This window comes from Sceloporus undulatus, chromosome 2 (genome assembly GCF_019175285.1).
Source record: "Sceloporus undulatus isolate JIND9_A2432 ecotype Alabama chromosome 2, SceUnd_v1.1, whole genome shotgun sequence".
NCBI classification, from domain to species: Eukaryota; Metazoa; Chordata; class Lepidosauria; order Squamata; family Phrynosomatidae; genus Sceloporus; species Sceloporus undulatus.
Window position 1 is genome coordinate 116,139,761 of NC_056523.1, and position 18,121 is coordinate 116,157,881.

Sequence of the window (18,121 nt, forward strand, 5' to 3'; positions counted from 1 at the left end):
CTTGAACATATGGTTTGGGATGAAATTAAATGTTGTCTTAACTAGACAGGAGCATACATTCTCGGTGTATGGCCTTCACAAATTTTTTATACTTTATAAAGAGGCGTTCTTTTGTTAATGAGCATTTTGTGGTGGCTTTTTGACCATGCTGCTCCAGTAATATAAGAACACTAGAATCCTTTGAATTCCTATGTCAATGTTGCCTCACCTCTGTGAACAGACAGTGCCAGAGAAGGAGGTGGCTGCATATTTGACTTCTTCCTTGAGATTTTTTGTTACAAGAGCAGGGTGTGTGCTGCCCTCCTGCAGTAATGTAATGGGTCATAGGTTAGTTCTCTGAGGGCTACTGCTTCAAAATTAATTGTTCCTCAGAAAATGTTTATTAACATACTTTTTAAAATTGGGAGTTGGTAATTGAGAAAAATCTATGCATATGCCCCTCCCCACTATAATATTGGACCAGTTATTCTCTCCAAACCATATCTGTCTTCCCAGGGTTGGGAGAATAAGATTGGAGCTAGAGGGCTATCATATACATTCCCTTGAGCTCACTGGAAGAAAGAAAGAGTAAAGATGTAACTAACTAATAAATGTATAATATCAAAGAGGCCAGGGCATCTCTGCTTACAGTTTTCAGGAAATGTCCCAGTTCCCAGAGTGAAATTGCTTCATCTTCACTATAGTGAGATGTTCAAGCTCTTGCTGCTATCTGGGAGCTTGTACACCAACGCAGAGTAATCCTCACAACCATTAAAAGCAGCAGGCAAAAATCTTAGAAATAAACAAATGCTGTGTGCGTACAGACAAGTGTATTTAAATCTGAAATGCAATTGTTAATCCTGATGTTAGTCCCATTAAAACAGTGGAAATTACCTAAGAATTGATTTTCCAAATTGCCAGGGATTCAGTGAGTTTAGCTGGAACTAGGTTGAGCAGTACCTGTGCCATTTTTTTATTTGTTGCAGTTGGATTTTGTGAATAGTAGTGGTAGCAGTAGTAGGTGAGGGAGGCATTTTTAATATGTGTGTGTGTGTTGTGTATGTGATTGAGTGTGGAGGTGGTTGAAAAGGGAATATCTGCATGCTTTCAGGATGATAGCTCAATCTTTGAAAGAGGTGAAGAGAGGTAAAACATGTGAGGAATGTAGTTTTAAGAAGAGTACACATCCCAGATGTGTATCAAGCTATAAAACAAGTCCTGTAATGCTCAACATTCCCAAGGAGGGGGGACGAGGAAGAGGGAAAGGATGAGGTGGGAAAATCTGAAGTTGAGATGATGACAGCCTTTTCAGTCACAGAGAGTGAACACATGGTCAAAGCCAGGAATGTGTCAAAAGGACTTGTTAGAAAATGCTGTTGCAAAGTTACTAATTCCAGGTGAATACACTTATAATCCTTTGGAAAAGTAGGCACTTTGGAGAGAGAGCGGCTGATACCTTCAGATGTTTCTTTGAGGACTGCAGCGACTAGCTTTAAATAGAGGATAATGTGTCCCTTTCTTTTGTTTTAGCTGCAAAGTTGCTTTGAACCTGATGTTTAAATAATGCACTTGCAAATATTTTACTTAAGTATTGAAACTTCAAAAGAGTCTAATCTAATAGCTCTGGCTTCATGGATTAAAGTCAAACATCTTTATCTAACAATTTCTTTTTTAAAAAAAATCTCAAAGAATGTTTCATGATAAAGCTATTAGAGATGAATGCCAGGTTCTTTTGAGATTCTAAGCTTGGCATGATGTCAAAAATAAGCTTAAAATATGAATTAACATGCTCTGGCAAGGCACTGGGAGCTCTCAACAACGGAATCGACTTTCCTTCTGACCAAAGGCCAGCCTTTAATTAAACACTTCTGATGGTAATAGGCAAATTTAGGAGCGCTTTGATGGTGCTTTTGAGTGAAATGCAATTGACCAGGGTTAGCTAAAGCCTACTTAGTGACTGAGAGCCTACCTCAAGTGATAAGAGCTTTACACTTTGCCAACACATAGCTTTTTCCTCAGCTGCATCCTGGGGTGCATCTACACTATAGAAATAATGCAGTTTGACCCCAATTTAACTGCCATGGCTCCATCATACAGAATCGTGAGATTTGTAGGTGTGTGAGGCATTAGTTCTCTTGGGCATAGTTGGCTAAAGACCTTGTACAACTACAAACTCCAGGATTCCATAGGCTGGAGCTACAGCATTTAAAGTGGTGTCAAATGACTATACAGTGTTGATGCCGTTTTGGTGTGAATTGGTTCTCCTCTCTGGCATTTCCGCACTGGCAGATTACAGCAATGACTGCTCCTGGGGTTGACAGCTGACAGGGAGGGTGGGGGACATTTTGGATGGCGTGCCAAGGTCTAGAGGATAGCTCCCTATGCCTTTTCCAAAAACAAACGTGCACATATATATCACTAACAGAATTGTGCTCATTAAGTGCTTTGTAAAGTGTATACTGTTGAAATTTGGTTTGGTAGTCTGCTTTTTAAACAATTGTGTTTTGTGTAACTGAACAGGCTTGATTGGAAAAAATCACTCCCTGTAACTATCTTTAAAAAAAAACTACATTGCAACTACTCTACTATTTCTCAGTGGCCTAGTTCTCAGTAAAGCCAATAATCCTTTCTCTTTAGACCGAAAAGGGTTGTCACATGAGACAGTTGTTAAGGTTTTTCAGTGAAGCCCTTTCATGCTATATAATTATCCTTCTATGATTCCACTTTAACTAACATGGCTCCATCCTATGGAATATTGGGATTTGCAGTTTAGGGAGAGGTATTTAGAATTCTCAGCTAGGGAGTGATAGTGCTTCTGACCAAACTACAAATCCCCAGACTCCATAGGATGCAGCTATGACAGTTAAAGTGGAATCAGAGTTCTATGATTGTGTAGTGTTTATGGTCCCATGCTTTGCTTGTTATCTGAGTGCAGGGGATTTGTTTTATTTTCTGTTGCTAACCTCTCAAATATCAATGGGGCCTTTCTTTCTGTAGTCCTTCACTGCTGGGTTTGCTGCTCCCTGTATGGGTTTTTTCCCACCTGTTCTCATTTATGTTATGTTTTTACTGTTGTTGTTTTTGTATTTATAATCCCACTTCATGTTGTTTTGGGGGATTTTGAAAAAGTGAACAAAAGAAAAACCTTTTGTCCATGAGAAGACATTCTCTATAAATAGCATAGTTGGCTTGTCAGGAAAACAGTCACATTGGAACCCTTCTCCACGCAATCTCATTTCCTATATGCATATTGCTTTAATTCTCTTCATTGTTAAACCTTCTCCTAAAAACGTCTGAAGTGGTACAACACAAATGTAGGCAGTTTGTTATTGTGACCTCAGTGATAACTAGGTCTCACTGCTGTGATCTGAACAAATCACCCTTTAATTTTTCCTCCCAGATCCAGTCAAAGGAAATACAGTACTGGAAAACCAGATCAAAAGGATCTGAGTGAGAATTTGGCTGCAACACAAGGGCTGGCCCATATGATAATGGAGTGTCACAGACTCTTTCAGGTACGTGGGTTTTTTCCCCCCTCAAGAAAAGGTGTTCCTTAGCTTTATTTACAATTTCACCCAATTGTTGCTGCTTTAGAAACTTATATACTGCAAGTTTCCTGCCTAAATAGCAGAATGGAAGCCATTTCATCTGTTGACCATAGAGTTGAACAGGTCCTAAACCAACGGTGGATATAAGCTGTTTGAGAGGGTGTGTGTTTTTGTTCTATTTTGTTTTAGATTGGAGTATGTTTATCTCTTTAGTACCCTTCCTATTTGCAATTGTTGTTGTGTGCCTCAAATCATTTCCGACTTATGGCGACCCTATGGCGACACTGTCATGGGGTTTTCTTGACAGATTTCTTCAGAGGGGATTTGCCATTGCTATCTTGTGAGGCTGAGGCAGTGTGACTTGCCAAAGGTCACCCAGTGGATTTCATGGCTAAGCAGGCATTTGAACCCTGGTCTCTAGAGTCATAGTCCAACACCCAAACCACTACACTATGCTGACTATTTGCAGTACTTGGGTGTTTTATTATCTGGACCTGGGGGCCATTCACACTACTGTACTGAATTATGGCACTATTATTCAGCTTTAACTGTCATGGCTGCATCCTATGAAATGCTGGGATTTGTAGTTTTGTCAGAGGCACCAGAAGAGCTCCCTTACTGAAGTTTCCAAATGTCCCTACCTAATCTGACAAATCCCAAGATTCCATTGGACTGAACATGTCAATTAAAGTGGAATAACAGCGCTATAATTCTGTAGTGTGTATGGGCCCCTGGCCCCATCGGTGGAAGAAGACTGTTAGTATTTTGATTTACCAGTGTAAAGTTTGATTCTTTTGACCATGCAGCATATGGTAAATACTACAAATCTACTCTTTCGTGTTTTCTAAGAAGCTATATTTGAAAAAGCTGTAAATCATATCTTGATGCATCCATAGACACAAATAGATGCTAAGAAGCTAATAAATTGGCTAGTAATTTGGCAATGGGAAGAAAACTAGGGCACAAACATATTGCTTTCCGATGACCAGTTTGTTTTCAGTTAGGGATGTGAATCCCAATTAGCTAACATTCATCCCATTAGTATTCATTCTCTAAGAGAAAATGAAGTTAAAATAGTTCAGAGTTAAAAGTAGCACTGTTTAACTTGGCAGTGTGGGAGAGATTTTTGTTTGTTCGTTTGTTTGTTTTGCCATCTAAACTGTGGAGCGTAGATCATTGCTTCTAACTTAAATAGCTGGCATTCCTTGTACATCATTTTGTTCCTTTCTACAAACAACTTTTGCTCTTGGTTTCTTTTTCGGATCATTGTAAATATGGTCTCAGAACTAGTTGGGTGTATGAGCAGCTTCTCTTTTTGAGGGACAAAGCACCTGTGGATAAGCATAGGATAAAATAAATGTCACATCCTCAGTGGAGCCAAAGCTTCCTTAGGGAGAAATGTGCGTACTGTATTCCCCCTCTAAGCGCAGCAAGGACTGAAATGCACCCATTCATTTAATCATGTAATCTTGAGAGTTTGGATAGTCACGTGGGTTCACCATGTAGGATCACACAACTGCAGCACTCCTGAAAGATAGCTATCCAACCTCTGTTTAAAGAACTTCAAAGAAGGCAAATCCAGCACTCTCTGATGCAAGTAGAATTGTGTTGGCTTTTTTGATCATTGCATCACACAGGTGAAAAGGAGATTCTACCTCAACATTAGGAAGAACTTCCTGACAGTAAGAGCTGTACAACAGTAAAACATTCTGCCTCAGAGTGGTGGAGGTCTTAAACAGGCTGGATGGCCATCTGTCGGGATGCTTTGCTAGTCTATTCCTGCATTGCAAGGAGTTGGTGTGAATGGCATTTGTGGTCTCTTCCAACTCTATGATTGTATCATTCTAGCTCTTACACTAAAAGTTCTTCCTAATGTTTAAGTGGAATCTCATTTTCTTGTAATTTGAATCCATTGGTTTGTCTTCTAGTGTCTAGAGCAGGTTTGTTCCATCCTCTACATCTACATGACATCCCTTTGGATATTTACAAATGGCTCACAGTCCAAGCTAAACATCTTCTGGGTGACTTGATGGCTATGACCTCTTATCCAAGCTAAACATACCCAGCTCTCTCAGTGGTTCCTCAGAAGACTTGGTTTCAAAATATTTTATCATCTAGGTCTCCCTTCTCTGGACATGTTCCAGCTTCTCAATATCCTCTTTGAACTGTGGTGCCTAGAACTGAGCATAGTATTCCGGAAATCTAACAAAAGCAGAATAGAATTTCATTTCTACTTCTCTTGATCTAGATACAGTACTACACTCTTATTGATGCAAGTAGAATTGTGTTGGCTTTTTTTACCATTGCATCACACTGTTGACACATTCAGTCCTGATTTGTAGACTTGCTGGCATCTCTTCTTCCTCTACTATGAGGATTGCACTGTCTTTTGTGGGGGAGTTTGGTCTTCTGATGTGAGGCCAGGGCTGGTAAGGCTGAAAAATGTTAGGCACTTGGGCCTGCTGACCACTCCTCTTGGCTGGCGGCATTTGCACTGATATGGGCAAGTGCCAAAATGCCCTTCCATTCAGGCATTAAGACAGCCTGTTGGGAAAGTCTGCCATCCGCACAGATAGGCGGAGTGAGGCTTTCATAGACAAGGTGGGAAAATGGCTTTTAATCAACTGAAATGTTTCAGTCATTCCTGATTCCTCCCTTGTCTTACACTCTTTGCCACTGGTGTGCAAACAGAGTGTGGGAGAGAAATAAAAAATAGAAAACAAGAAGAAGCTGTGAATGGACAGGAAGTTGCTAAGGACAGCCTTTTGGGGAAGAGAAGAGAACATTTACTACTCATGAAGAATGCAGGACCAAAAATAGTTCAGGTTTGTGTTAGTAAGGCGTGTTTCTTTCTTTGAATTTGGTATAGGCAATGACCTTATGTAATTCTAGCAGGAAAGCTGAGCAAAACTCAAAAGGATCATCTGGTATTCTACCTGCACCTATATCTTTTAAATCTTTTTTTTTTTCCTCCATGGAACATCTTGGTGATAGATTCTGGTCTAACACCATTCTAAGGCTCCTTCAAATAATCTCTCCTATGTATTTTTAGCAGTGTGATTGTTCCCACACATTCTAGGTTTGTTGTTGTGTGCCTTCAAGTTGTTTCCAAGTTATAGCGATCTTAAGGCCACAAGAAAACAGGGGTTTCTTGGCAAGATTTATTCACAGGGAGTATGCCTTTGCCTTTCTCTGAGGCTGGGAGAGTGTGGCTAGCCCAAGGTCGCCCACTCAGTTTCCATGGCGGATCAGGGATTCAAACCCTGGTCTCCAGTCATAGTCCATAGTAGTCCAACTCTAGGTACTAGAAATATTTCATTCCTTTCTTTGAAGTGTTGGGAAGGCAGGAGCTCTTCTTCCCAGTTAGAAAACTGTGATTGTATGGTACCAGGCACTGAGACTGCTGCAGAGGGAGTTAATGTTCAAGAAGGTAGTGGTTACCTCCCTCTGCAACAGCTGTAGAAGTATTTACACTGCTGTAATGTGAAGTTATGCCAGTTAGTGTCACAAAATGGATTCTGGTCCTTATTTCCAGGGTCTGTATTTTTTCCAGGGTCTGTATTTTAGTTAGTCCATTTTGAGAGCTAATGCAACTCTCAAGGCTATCCTTATCTTTGACCAACCGGAATTCTTATTTACTTTTTTTTTTTTGGCAGATACCTGACTATTACTTTAATCAGGGTTATGAAGATCTGGATGTTCAGAATAACTCAGAGGAAGTAGCTCCACCCCAACCCCCTCTAACAAAGCACTCCAGCACAGTGACATCCCTGGAACACTCAATGCAGGATTTGCTTCGAGATGCCAAAGAAAAATTCAAGAACTGGGTTGTTTGCTCCATCTTAGAAGTAGATTCAGCATATAAAAAGGTATTTCTTAAAAAATCTAAGTCAAGAAGGTTCAAGGTGCATGAGTCTGGAAATGGTACCCTGTGTGAGTTTTATGGTCTCTCTAATCAGGGAAAGGGTACAGAAGAGCTTGAAGGCCACAGTACCATTGCTGCACAAGCTGCACAATTTATTTTTATTGACACGTGTTGAGTTGGATTTGATGTGATGTGAGAGAGTGCTGGGAGTTGCAGTCCCAACAATTTTTGACAGGCAGCACGTTGTCCATACTTGCTATAACGAATGAAGGAACCATGTTGAGGCCAACCCAGCAGACTCCCTCTAACAGACATTGAGGCTGCAATCTTATGCCACTTTTCTTGGGAGTAAATCCATGAGACATACTTCTGAGCAGACATATATAGTACTGTGTGGTTACTGGGCACATTATTAGTTCTCCAACATTGCTTTTAGATACCAATGTATTGAGCTGATGATGGCTTTAATGCTCGATTGAATATTGAATGGGGTTAAAAATCTGTCAGACTATTATATTAATAGATAAAATATCTTCTAAGGTGGATGATAACTACCACATACGGTTATGGAAGGCTTCTGTTGAAATTGATGCTGCCCCTAAAGTAGTTTTATACCGGATACTGATGGAGCACCACCTGTGGGACCCAAATCTTCAGCAAACAAAAATCCTAGAGATCGTTGATGATGAAACAGACATTTACCACTACACAACAGAGAGTATGTCTCCACTTCCTCCACGAGAATATGTGGTCTTGAGGTAAGAACATTTCTCTTTCTCTTGTCAGTAGTTGTCATAGTTGTAAGGCAAGAAAAAGAGCAGCCATCCCCTGTATGTTTGAAAGAAAAAGGCTTAGCCTAAAAGATAACTTTTGAAGTGTAGCCTCCACTCCAAACATAATAAACTTTGCATATGTGAAAATTATTAAATGATCTTCCTTTCTGGAGAAAATCCAGTTTGTACATAAGTGCTATTTTTGCAAAACCTCACTTGTTTTAGGACTGATTTGCAAATTTAGAATGTCTCTCTGCCCCTTTTTGCAGCCTCCAAGAACCCTCCCCCTTTAAAAAATAAAGGTGAAAAATTATTTTCATTATGAAGTCATAAATTTCCACATAACCATCCTTAAACCTCCTTATTTTAAAATCAGCCAAACCTGGATTGAAAGAATAGGTAGTTGAAACTGTCATCGTTTCTGAAATGGGGGTGATCCTGCAAAGTCATCTGAGGTGCTGCCAAAGGATCCACCAGAGAACTTTGTAAGATTGCAGCTACTCTATTGCTGCTGCTGGAGTGGGAGTGAAAAGAAAATCTGAAGATTCTAGTAACATGGTTTTAAAATGATTTCTCCCTTTAAAAGCAATCACCTAAGAAAGGGTAAAAATAAAAGAGGTGTGTGTGTGAGAGAGAGGAAGGTGGCTTTCTTTACAGACAAGAATTAGCAAATTTTTGAGGAAGCAGTAGTAGAGAGATCTGTAGAACCAGATAACTTTACTGCAATATTATTCATATTGTTTAATGAAACTACCAAAACTGTACACCTCTGATTAAAATCAATTGAATTCACCTGATTGAAGTATGTTTAACATAATAGTTGTAATAAAAGCAATTATTTTATGAATTTTTTAAAAAAGCGTGGCCACTAAGCCCTTGAGCCATCCACAGTGATGTGCAGTGCTCACCCCTAGTGCACTTTAATTGGGGGTTGTTCTTCCTTGCAGTTATGTAAATGAGGTCTTGTTGCACCCAGTAGGTTTCAATTCATCAAAACTTAGAATTTTCTGGCCTTTTCACATTTGCAGAACTTGGAGGACAGATCCTCAAAGTGGCACGTGTGTGTTAGCAGCTACCTCAACAAACAGTGAAAGTGCTACTGTGAGTGGGATCTTAGCTCACGTTCTACTTTGCCAGTACCTTATAGAAGCTGTAGGCTCTCAGAAATCCAAAGTGACACATGTTTGTCGAATAGATACCAGGTATTTTTTTCTCTCTCTTCCTTTGCTTTGCTTTGCATTTAGAACTGATGGTTGTTACTGGTGCATTTCTGTTGAATCCATTGTTAAATGGAGATTTCACTTACGAAAGTGATGTGAACACTTAGGAAAATGCATCTGACTAGTTGAGACTACCAGTGAGATTCAGGCTCTGTGTCCTGTTGACAGATGTCTTGTTGAATGTTGTTGCCCAAATTGTTTTCCTCACTGCCACGGCTACTATACTTTTTTAATAGATGAATTGAAATGGAGTAGCAGGTTTATCATTAGAAACAGGTTGTTAAAAGAGATGTAGTGCTTTTCCTTTGCTATTCAAGACCATAACCACATATTATTATTTATTAGAGTACTTATACCCTGCCCTTCAGCCCTAAAGGCTCTCAGAGCGGCTTATAATTAATATTATTTTTAAGCCTTCTCTCAGGCTTACAATTTAAAAAGACATGACACAAAAGGAGATGATAATAATGGTGGGGAAGAGGATCGGGTCCAGCAGTTCTTCTCTACCTCTGAGGCCTGGCAGATGGACTGGAGGGAGGGCTCTTCTTCTTAGTTCAGGTCAGGCCCGATGGAGCTGGCAGGCCTCACTCTCCCTCTGATAATATAGATGGCAAAGGGAGGGCTCATAAATGAGGAAAACCATTCCATGTAACTCCTATTGTTCTATCTGTGAGTGCAAGCAGGCCTGCCTTCCTAAATACTTTTCTGAATTAGCACACACCCCACTAAAATCCATGTCTGCTTTGATTTTTATTTTTAAATCAGTAGTATTGTGCAGGTGAATATGGAATGTGCAATGTATTTAGTCTTTTCTTTGTTCCTCATGAGTTTATTTCTTGCCAGGGGCCGGACAACAGAATGGTACAACAGGGCTTTTGGTCATTTGTGTGCTGCAGAACTGATACGGATTAAACAGTCATTTAAATCTTCACTTTACTGAAGACACTTTTGGAGAAGACAGTGCATGGTGCCCAAGACTGTCTTTTTCAAAGCCCGAGGCTGAGCTGATTATCTTTTTTTTATAAGAGAGGACATTTAGACATGTTATTTTATTTCAACCATGTTCTTGGACTGATTGATATCATGCACTGTTGCTTGTCAGATATATATTTTATACAAAGAAAACTGAATTATTTTCAATATTACATATAAGTTATTTAAAATGAATGTCTTCCTTGTTATATATTTTTAAGTAATGTGTAAATGTGAGATTTTATATTTTTCAGATGTTTTATAAACAACAAAAAAGAATATAGTATATTGTCTTTGCAGCTCCAAAGTTTAGAAAACTGTCCAGTATTGTTTTTGGTTTTCTGGTTCTAGTCGTATAACTGATTAGTAATTAATGACCTTCATATAGGAATTTGTTATATCTCTAGATTACAGATACTTCTACCACCTTGTAGATAAGAAGTTATGTAGAGACATCTGAAGTTTTTATCTAAATTAAACATTATGTAGGAATGGTTTTATAAGTACATTGTAGACTAAATGGGTGCTTTGAGATGAAAATGTATTTACCATTGTGAAATAAATTAGTCTACAACAATGATTCATATAACATGTTCAAGAGCCCAAATGCTTTTGAATGCAATAGCCAGTGTAACTTTCCATTATGCCTTTATATGTCACTAACAGGATGCCTATTGTGTGTGAGAAAGAATAATGTAGTGGATTGGGTTGTAAAGAGCAGTGCTGACAAATGTGAAGAGGTCGTTTTACATTGGCTTTCCTCATACATAAATTCATAAAACTGCATTACTTAAATCAAACATAGGTCTTTGCTTCAGGTTTGAGATATGAGAAACCTTAATTCCGTACTGTGGATTGGCAACATTTCATTTCAGCTCACACATACCTATACTTGCAGTTACTTCATATGTACAAGAACTCTGAAGTGAGCTGGCCTTGGGTGCAACTGCCTTGCTTCATAAAATATATTGAATAGCTTAAAGTTCTTAGACTAGTACAGAAGCTGCTCTGAGTAATTTGGGTAGTAGGAGCTTCGGAGAGTTCTGTTCAATGATACTTAAAGTATGCTGCTCCCATGAATTGTATTTCATCACTCCGTTAGTAGATTGTGTGGCAGAAAAAACCCAGCTATGTATGCACGGTGAAACAGGTATTGAACTTGTTCAGTATTTGCGCATCTATTATGTTTAGTAATCTCCCTTACTCATGGAATGTTTAAAATAAAGTATATTCTGTAGGCCAAAACCCTGTGCATTCAGCAGTAATAATTAGGTGGTCAGGTGGCATCCTTAAGTTATAAGGATTTCACTCTGGTCTGTTGTATAACATTTCTAAAAAGACAAACTTCTGCAATTTGACCATTGTTTAGTTTGAAGGGGGGAAAAGACGTTCAGTGACATTTCTAATCTTTAGCCACAGGAAAGGAATAGTTGAGCTTAATTAAAAAGCTGCTATTTAGCAGTCAAGATGTAGTTTTGGAAATGAAAGTTAAAAAAATATATAGATATATTGGTGGTACTTCTAGCTTATTATATATGCAATACTTTGTATCTATAACATCCACCTGCATTTGCCAAATGATTTTCACTGTAAAATACTATTACAATGATTCTGTATGAGTTCAGACAATACACCTTTAATGGTGAAGCAGTCAATGACTGAATTATTGACTTGTGTCACAAGTAATTTTGCACATAAGGATTCATTTGCAACCCTTGGTATTTTGTGTGTTTTCATATGTTGCAGTATGGTAAACTGCTGTAAACTTTTCTGTCTGTTAATAAAATGTTTGCTATGGATTTCTTACCTTAGCAAGAAGAATCTGTGAAACCACCTGCTACCATTCTCAGTTGACTGCAATTGTTTAAGTATTCCAAACTGTATTCTGCTACATAATAAACATGATTGTTGCCTACAGATTTGGGGTGAACATGAATTAAAGAATTCTACATGCACTACTTGCAAGTTGTGGTATAGTTATAAACAACAATTGTGATATGGGTTTATAGACAGTAGCTACCATTTTCTTCAACTGCTATTCATAAAGTAAGAGACAATGAAAATGTAAGCATTCTTTGCTTTTATTTTTTAAAATGATGATTGTGAACTGATTTAATGTTGACAAGTCTATAAAAACAAAAACTCAGAAACATTACATTTTCTGAACAGGCTTAATTCCCAAGATGTCAAAACCTTTGGCCATAACAGCAGCTGTTGCCTCACACAAGAGCATTCGCCACATATTCACTTTCACTATTTTCCCTAGAAAAGAGAGATAAAGAAACGTAAGGTGAGATGGCCCATGGATAGCTGGCAAGAGCAGCTGATACCAATACACCCTGCTCCCTGCACAGTAGCACTGAGTAGAGTAAATTCTTTGACTTTTGTTCCTCACACTGAGTCTGTAGCTACGTTGTTGTTTTTGATTTAAAAAGTTGCTAAAACCAGACCTTTTCTGTCAGCAACTGCTGCTACAAAGACTTTGTAAATATTTGGTTTATTTCCCATCTTGATTATTCTAATTTTCCAATTTCTCATTTTAGTTTCCTGGTTGCTATTCAAAATTTTGCTGCTTAGATCTAAGATCATTCCACTTCTGATGGCCCTTGAATGGTTGCCTGTTGCTTTAAGGATCCAGTATGCACTGCTTGTAAAGGTAGCCTGTACTGTAAAATAAAATGCACAGATATGCCAAAGAGATAAGCCCTATGTGGACTAGCTCCCACTGTCTTTCAGCCTTCATTTCTCTTTACTGCTATGGTCAGAATCTTTGGATTTAATATTAAAAACTTTGCTTTCTAAAGCTTTTGGCATTTCAATTCAAATTTACTTTTTATAATTTTGTATATTGAGATAGCTTGATTTTGCTAATAGTCTCTACCTTCCTCTATATTCTTTTTGGTTTTGTTTGCCTTTGTCATGATGGAAGGAAGTACCTGGCACTTAGTGAGGTTAGAAACAACCACTTGTGATGCATGTTTGGAGCATGACAGAGCAGTCAGCCTTTCTCTCTCAAGGGTACTAAATGCCCTGTGGTGCAGTGGATGGGTTTCAAAGATCCTTTGGCTCCTGACTTTTTGATAATTTCTTGTCCTGCCTGAAATCAATACTAGTCCAGAGACATGGTAGGTAAACTTCAACTCAGATGTGCCTAGTTTTACAGAAGAGGAAGAACAACCTTTTGTTGATTTCTGCCCCACCACCATCACCCTTGAACCCAGCCAATGACCCACCACACTTTTAAAATGAAGAGGTTAACAACTCACCCGTTTGCCTGTCTTTTTCCACACAATAGCAGCTGTCATAGAATTCAGTAAATGTGGTGGCCAGTTCATAGAGGTAGTCACAAAGGGTATGGAGTAAAAGGTCATCCAAGATCTTCTGAATAATCTCAGGGAACCTTAAAATACACTTGCTCAGCTTCCATTCCTTTTCATGGTCCAGTATGATCTCTGTTGTTCTAGCTGCCTTCCGAAGTGTCTCTTCATCAATATTGGCTAGCCTTGCTATAGATCTGTTACAGAAACACACCTCATGTTAGATTCCAGAGCAGGGGTGTGGATGGGTAGCCCTTGAACCATACTTGTGCATTCCCTATATCCCTTCACCAGTCCCTCCAGACCTCCAATTGTTTTTTTTAAATAGTGTGATTTTTGGGGAAAATCATATATATATTACAAGTGGTAAGAACATAAAGAAAAAAGTGTTGCTGCTCCTCCTCATCCACCACCATTTCAGTTTCAGTCTCTTACTGGGGCCTAATAAACTCCTTCAAAGTCCTAGCTGAGCAGACTTCAAAAATGCTGCCATTAGCAGAAAGAGAGGGCAGGCTATTTTGGTGAACAGCTCTTCACGCCCCAGCCTACCTATTCCAGGCATCTCCACAAGCACCAAAGATGATAGGGGAGAGGCCCCTTCAGAGGAGAAGGTATCAATATGATGCCCTTCATCATCCAAGTGGAAACACCACACTGGATCAGAACCCTCCCCACATACTGAAGGAGCACTTCTGACTATGCCAAAACAAGCACTGAATCAAAGTAATGCTTAAAAGTGATTCTGAAATTACTTTAAACCAGGGGTAGGGAAAGTGTGGCTTGTGGGCCGCAACTTGCATCCTCTGAAGCTCCCAAAATGGCTTAAGAATGCTGCTACATGCAGTTAGTTTCCCCATGCAACCCAATACATTAAAAATGTGAAGAAAAAAAATTCTACAACAAAGCCCTAGAAAAGAGCAGCCAAAAATGAAATTGGAAGCAACGCATTATATGTTCTGGTGCAGCCTCATGGGGTGGGGGCTGTGGGATCAAAAAACTCCCCCTTAGCCCTGTGCAGTCACTCATCCCATTTCAAAGACACTGAGACTATCAACAATGATTTAGGAATCAGAAAGCCGTTAAGAGCAAAAAGTGGAAGAAAAAGCCAAACAGAAATATTGCTCACAAACTCAATTTGTATGGGTGTCTGCCAAAGAAGCATTTCTCATAAAGGTCACAAGATTGCACTCTGTGTTGAAGAAAAACTAACCGAGTATTAAGTAGTTAGGATATACTGTAATTCATTTATCTATTCGATACATGCAGTACCTTACAATGTTTTTATACCCATGGGAATAGTGGTTGGGTTGGACTGGGAGAAACTATTAATGCTTTTGAAGAGGTGCACACACACACCAAGAGAGAGAATTTTCCTTATCCTATCTCAAGGCACTATGGGGAACAGAAGTGATCTGATTAGTACAAACATTTAATATCACTTCCAAACTATTTCTATAGGAAATACAGGGACCTGTTAAGTTCAACATTGTTTTTTTTAAAGCTGGGAAGGGTGAGTAAACACCACAGGATAACTGACCCTATAAATATTGAAGAATACAAGGTGAATGCAGATAGAAATGCCAATCACTCTACAGAGTTTGAAAGGTCAAATGTGCACATACTCTGAAACCACAAAGTTTAAGCCTATTGACAACGCATCAAAAATTCTGGAGAAATGGCAACAGCAATTCCTCTCTCTCTTCCTTGTTAATTAAGAGATAACAATGTAGACCCATTAATGTAGACCATTACCTTTCCATGGTAATGGGACTGTATGCTCCTGTGAGGGAAGAAGCTATACTGACAGCAGCAATGCTGTTGGTAGGGTCTCCCATGTCAGGCAGCCTTTTGCTGAGGAGCCAGGCTAAATGCACCAAGCAGCTACTGGGCAGCAACAGCAGTAGTAGGGGGTGACACTGGCAGAGGATCTCTTAAAGACAACAGCAGTGGCATCATAACTAACAGTTGTTAGTACTACACAGAAGGAGAAAAGGTGGACCCCTTTTTACTGTCTACTACCATGAGAAACTTATGATGAGAAACGAGACACAGAAAAGATGAGACTCAGGTTGGAAGGCACTCAAGGAACTACTGGGGTAGAGCAGAGGATAACTATGCATCGCACTGTGGCAACTGATGCAACAGGACGGACTCATACCTAAAGGGCATTTAGCTGTTGGTGCGCTCAGAGGTGAAAGGAAAGCCTGAAGCTGCACAACACATATTATAGAAATATAATCTGTGAAATGCATGAATCAGACGAAGCTAGACATGTTAAAACAAGAAATGGAACAGATAAACATTGCAATACTGGGATGAGAGCTAAAGTGGACAGGAATGGGACATTCTGAATCAGATGTTTTACTCAAGAAATTAAAACCTAATAAGAAATGGGGATAGCATTAATAGTGTGAGTAGAGAAGTTGCAAAAGCGATTAAAGTACATAATGTAAAGTCTGACTGAATCATGAGACATCAGTGAAAACCCATCAATATAACCATAATTCAAGTTAATATTCCAACTAGAGGCAGAAGAAATTGAAAGACTATGCTGGAGTTCAGGAGAAAACTGCCCACACACCAAAGCAGGACTTCTTGTTAATCATAGGCAATTGGAACCAGAGCTGAATCAAAGATTATAGGAAAATTTGGCCCATCATCAAGAAATGAGGCAGCACAGCCACTGACTGAATTTTCTGAGGCCAACAGTTTGTTCATTACAAACATATTCATTCTTCAAGCAACCAAAGCACCACAGAAATGTAGCTAACTTCATCATGATTTATTTTAGCACAGCCACTAAAAGGGAAAGCTAGGCATACCTGATTCGAGTGAAGGCATAAAGTAAATAAGCAGCAGTATTTCCTCTGTCATCCAGCATCTTGTCAAAAGAGAAGATATAATCATTTATTCTATTATGGGAAAGATCTGCATACTTAATGCAGCCAAAGGCAACTGAGGTCTGGGCTGCTTTCAGTTCTTCAGGTGTAAGAACCTATGGAGAAAATAAAACACACTGCCTTGTAGCAAGGCTGTAAAAGAAAGCTCAACACTAACAAAAATAGTCAAGGTGAATTGAATATGTAAAAAACATCCTATAGTGACATAAACCTGAGGAGAGAACCCAACAATTTTGCCAGCATCTGTGGCTGGCATCTTCAGAAGATGGCAGTCACAAATACAGGCAAACCTATGGATGCCGGCTGTGAAAGCCTTCGACTTCACAACTTAAATATCTTTAACTTCTTGGGAAAATGTAGCTTTTTTTAAAATTTATTTTATTTTTTTGCTGTACCTAATTTTTGTGAATAAGTAATTTTTACCACCACCCCTCCCCCCCCCCCCATCAATATCCAAAGCTTTTAATGGATACATGGTCTTTTTTGTACGGATGTGGAAAATCCGTGGCCGGAGGTAACAAATATCTCCGCCTTGTCATGGATAGACCATTTCCTGGTCGAGGTTAAATTCAAGGCATCTACCCAGATCCCCCCTCGGGGGTGGAGGACCTATTAGGATGGTCCACCCTCGAAGGCTGATGGAACCTGAGAGGTTCCAGGAAGCCTTAGAGGGGCTCATGGTTGGAAATGACGGCGATTCTGTTGATGCCCTGACTGGTATCTGGAATACCGGTCTCTCCAGGGCTATACACAGTATCGCTCCCAAGCGCCCTCTCAGGCCCGCTTCCAAACGTAAGCCCTGGTATACGGAAGACCTCCGGGCAAGGAAGCGGGTCCTGCGACGGCTAGAGCACCGCTGGCGGAAACACCTACGCTTAGCCGACAAGGCTCTCCTAGACTGCCTCTTGGAGGACTACGGAGAGGCGATACGAGCAGCTAAGAACTCGTTCTATGGTGCTCGTGTCACGTCCGCGGAGTCGCGTCCAGCAGAATTGTTCAGGGTAGTTAGGGAGCTAACTCAGCTCCCTCCTGCCCTGAACCAGATCCTTGAACCTTCAAAGGCCTGCTGCGACCAATTTAACAACTTCTTCGCGGATAAAACCTCTCGGATAAGCGAAGGTCTTAACGCCGGCATTATGGCAGAACCTAGGGTAGAGGCATCCAGAGCCTCTGTGGACTCCATTAAACTGGATCAGTTTGAGTCGGTTAGTACCGATGATGTGGACAAGATCCTTGGAAGCGTTCGGAAGACAACCTGCTCCCTTGATCCCTGTCCCTCATGGCTAGCGGCTCAGGGGGGACTGGTGGCAACCTCACTGTTACACCGGATTATAAATACATCTCTGAGGGACGGGCAATTTCCATCCAGCTTGAAATTGGCCACTATAAAACCGCTGTTAAAAAAGCCCTCCCTCGACCCCCTGATGCATAGTAATTATCGGCCAGTCTCGCTGCTGCCATTTTTGGGGAAGGTGATCGAGAGGGCGGTTGCAATCCAGTTTCAATCGGTCTTGGATGAAACGGATTATCTGGACCCATTTCAAACT

The 18,121-nt window shown here is 39.9% G+C and overlaps 2 protein-coding genes across 7 annotated transcripts in view; one reads left to right on the forward strand and one right to left on the reverse strand.

The window, feature by feature from the left end:
- Positions 1-12,312, forward strand: part of LOC121921588 (rho GTPase-activating protein 7-like) — a 114,360-nt gene extending 102,048 nt beyond the window's left edge. For all 6 annotated transcript variants that reach the window (XM_042449873.1, XM_042449875.1, XM_042449876.1 and 3 more), the window contains exons 10-14: positions 3,380-3,494; positions 7,184-7,396; positions 7,933-8,150; positions 9,194-9,367; positions 10,229-12,312. In XM_042449873.1, coding sequence (XP_042305807.1) covers positions 3,380-3,494; positions 7,184-7,396; positions 7,933-8,150; positions 9,194-9,367; positions 10,229-10,325 — 817 coding nt within the window. In that variant the 3' untranslated portion in view covers positions 10,326-12,312. The remainder of the gene's footprint in view (positions 1-3,379; positions 3,495-7,183; positions 7,397-7,932; positions 8,151-9,193; positions 9,368-10,228) is intronic.
- A 108-nt stretch (positions 12,313-12,420) lies between these two features.
- Positions 12,421-18,121, reverse strand: part of RARS1 (arginyl-tRNA synthetase 1) — a 44,431-nt gene continuing 38,730 nt past the window's right edge. The window contains exons 13-15 of the mRNA XM_042449880.1: positions 16,497-16,669; positions 13,624-13,871; positions 12,421-12,619 (exon numbers count right to left, since the gene is read on the reverse strand). Of these exons, the coding sequence (XP_042305814.1) occupies positions 12,510-12,619; positions 13,624-13,871; positions 16,497-16,669 (531 nt within the window). The 3' untranslated portion in view covers positions 12,421-12,509. The remainder of the gene's footprint in view (positions 12,620-13,623; positions 13,872-16,496; positions 16,670-18,121) is intronic.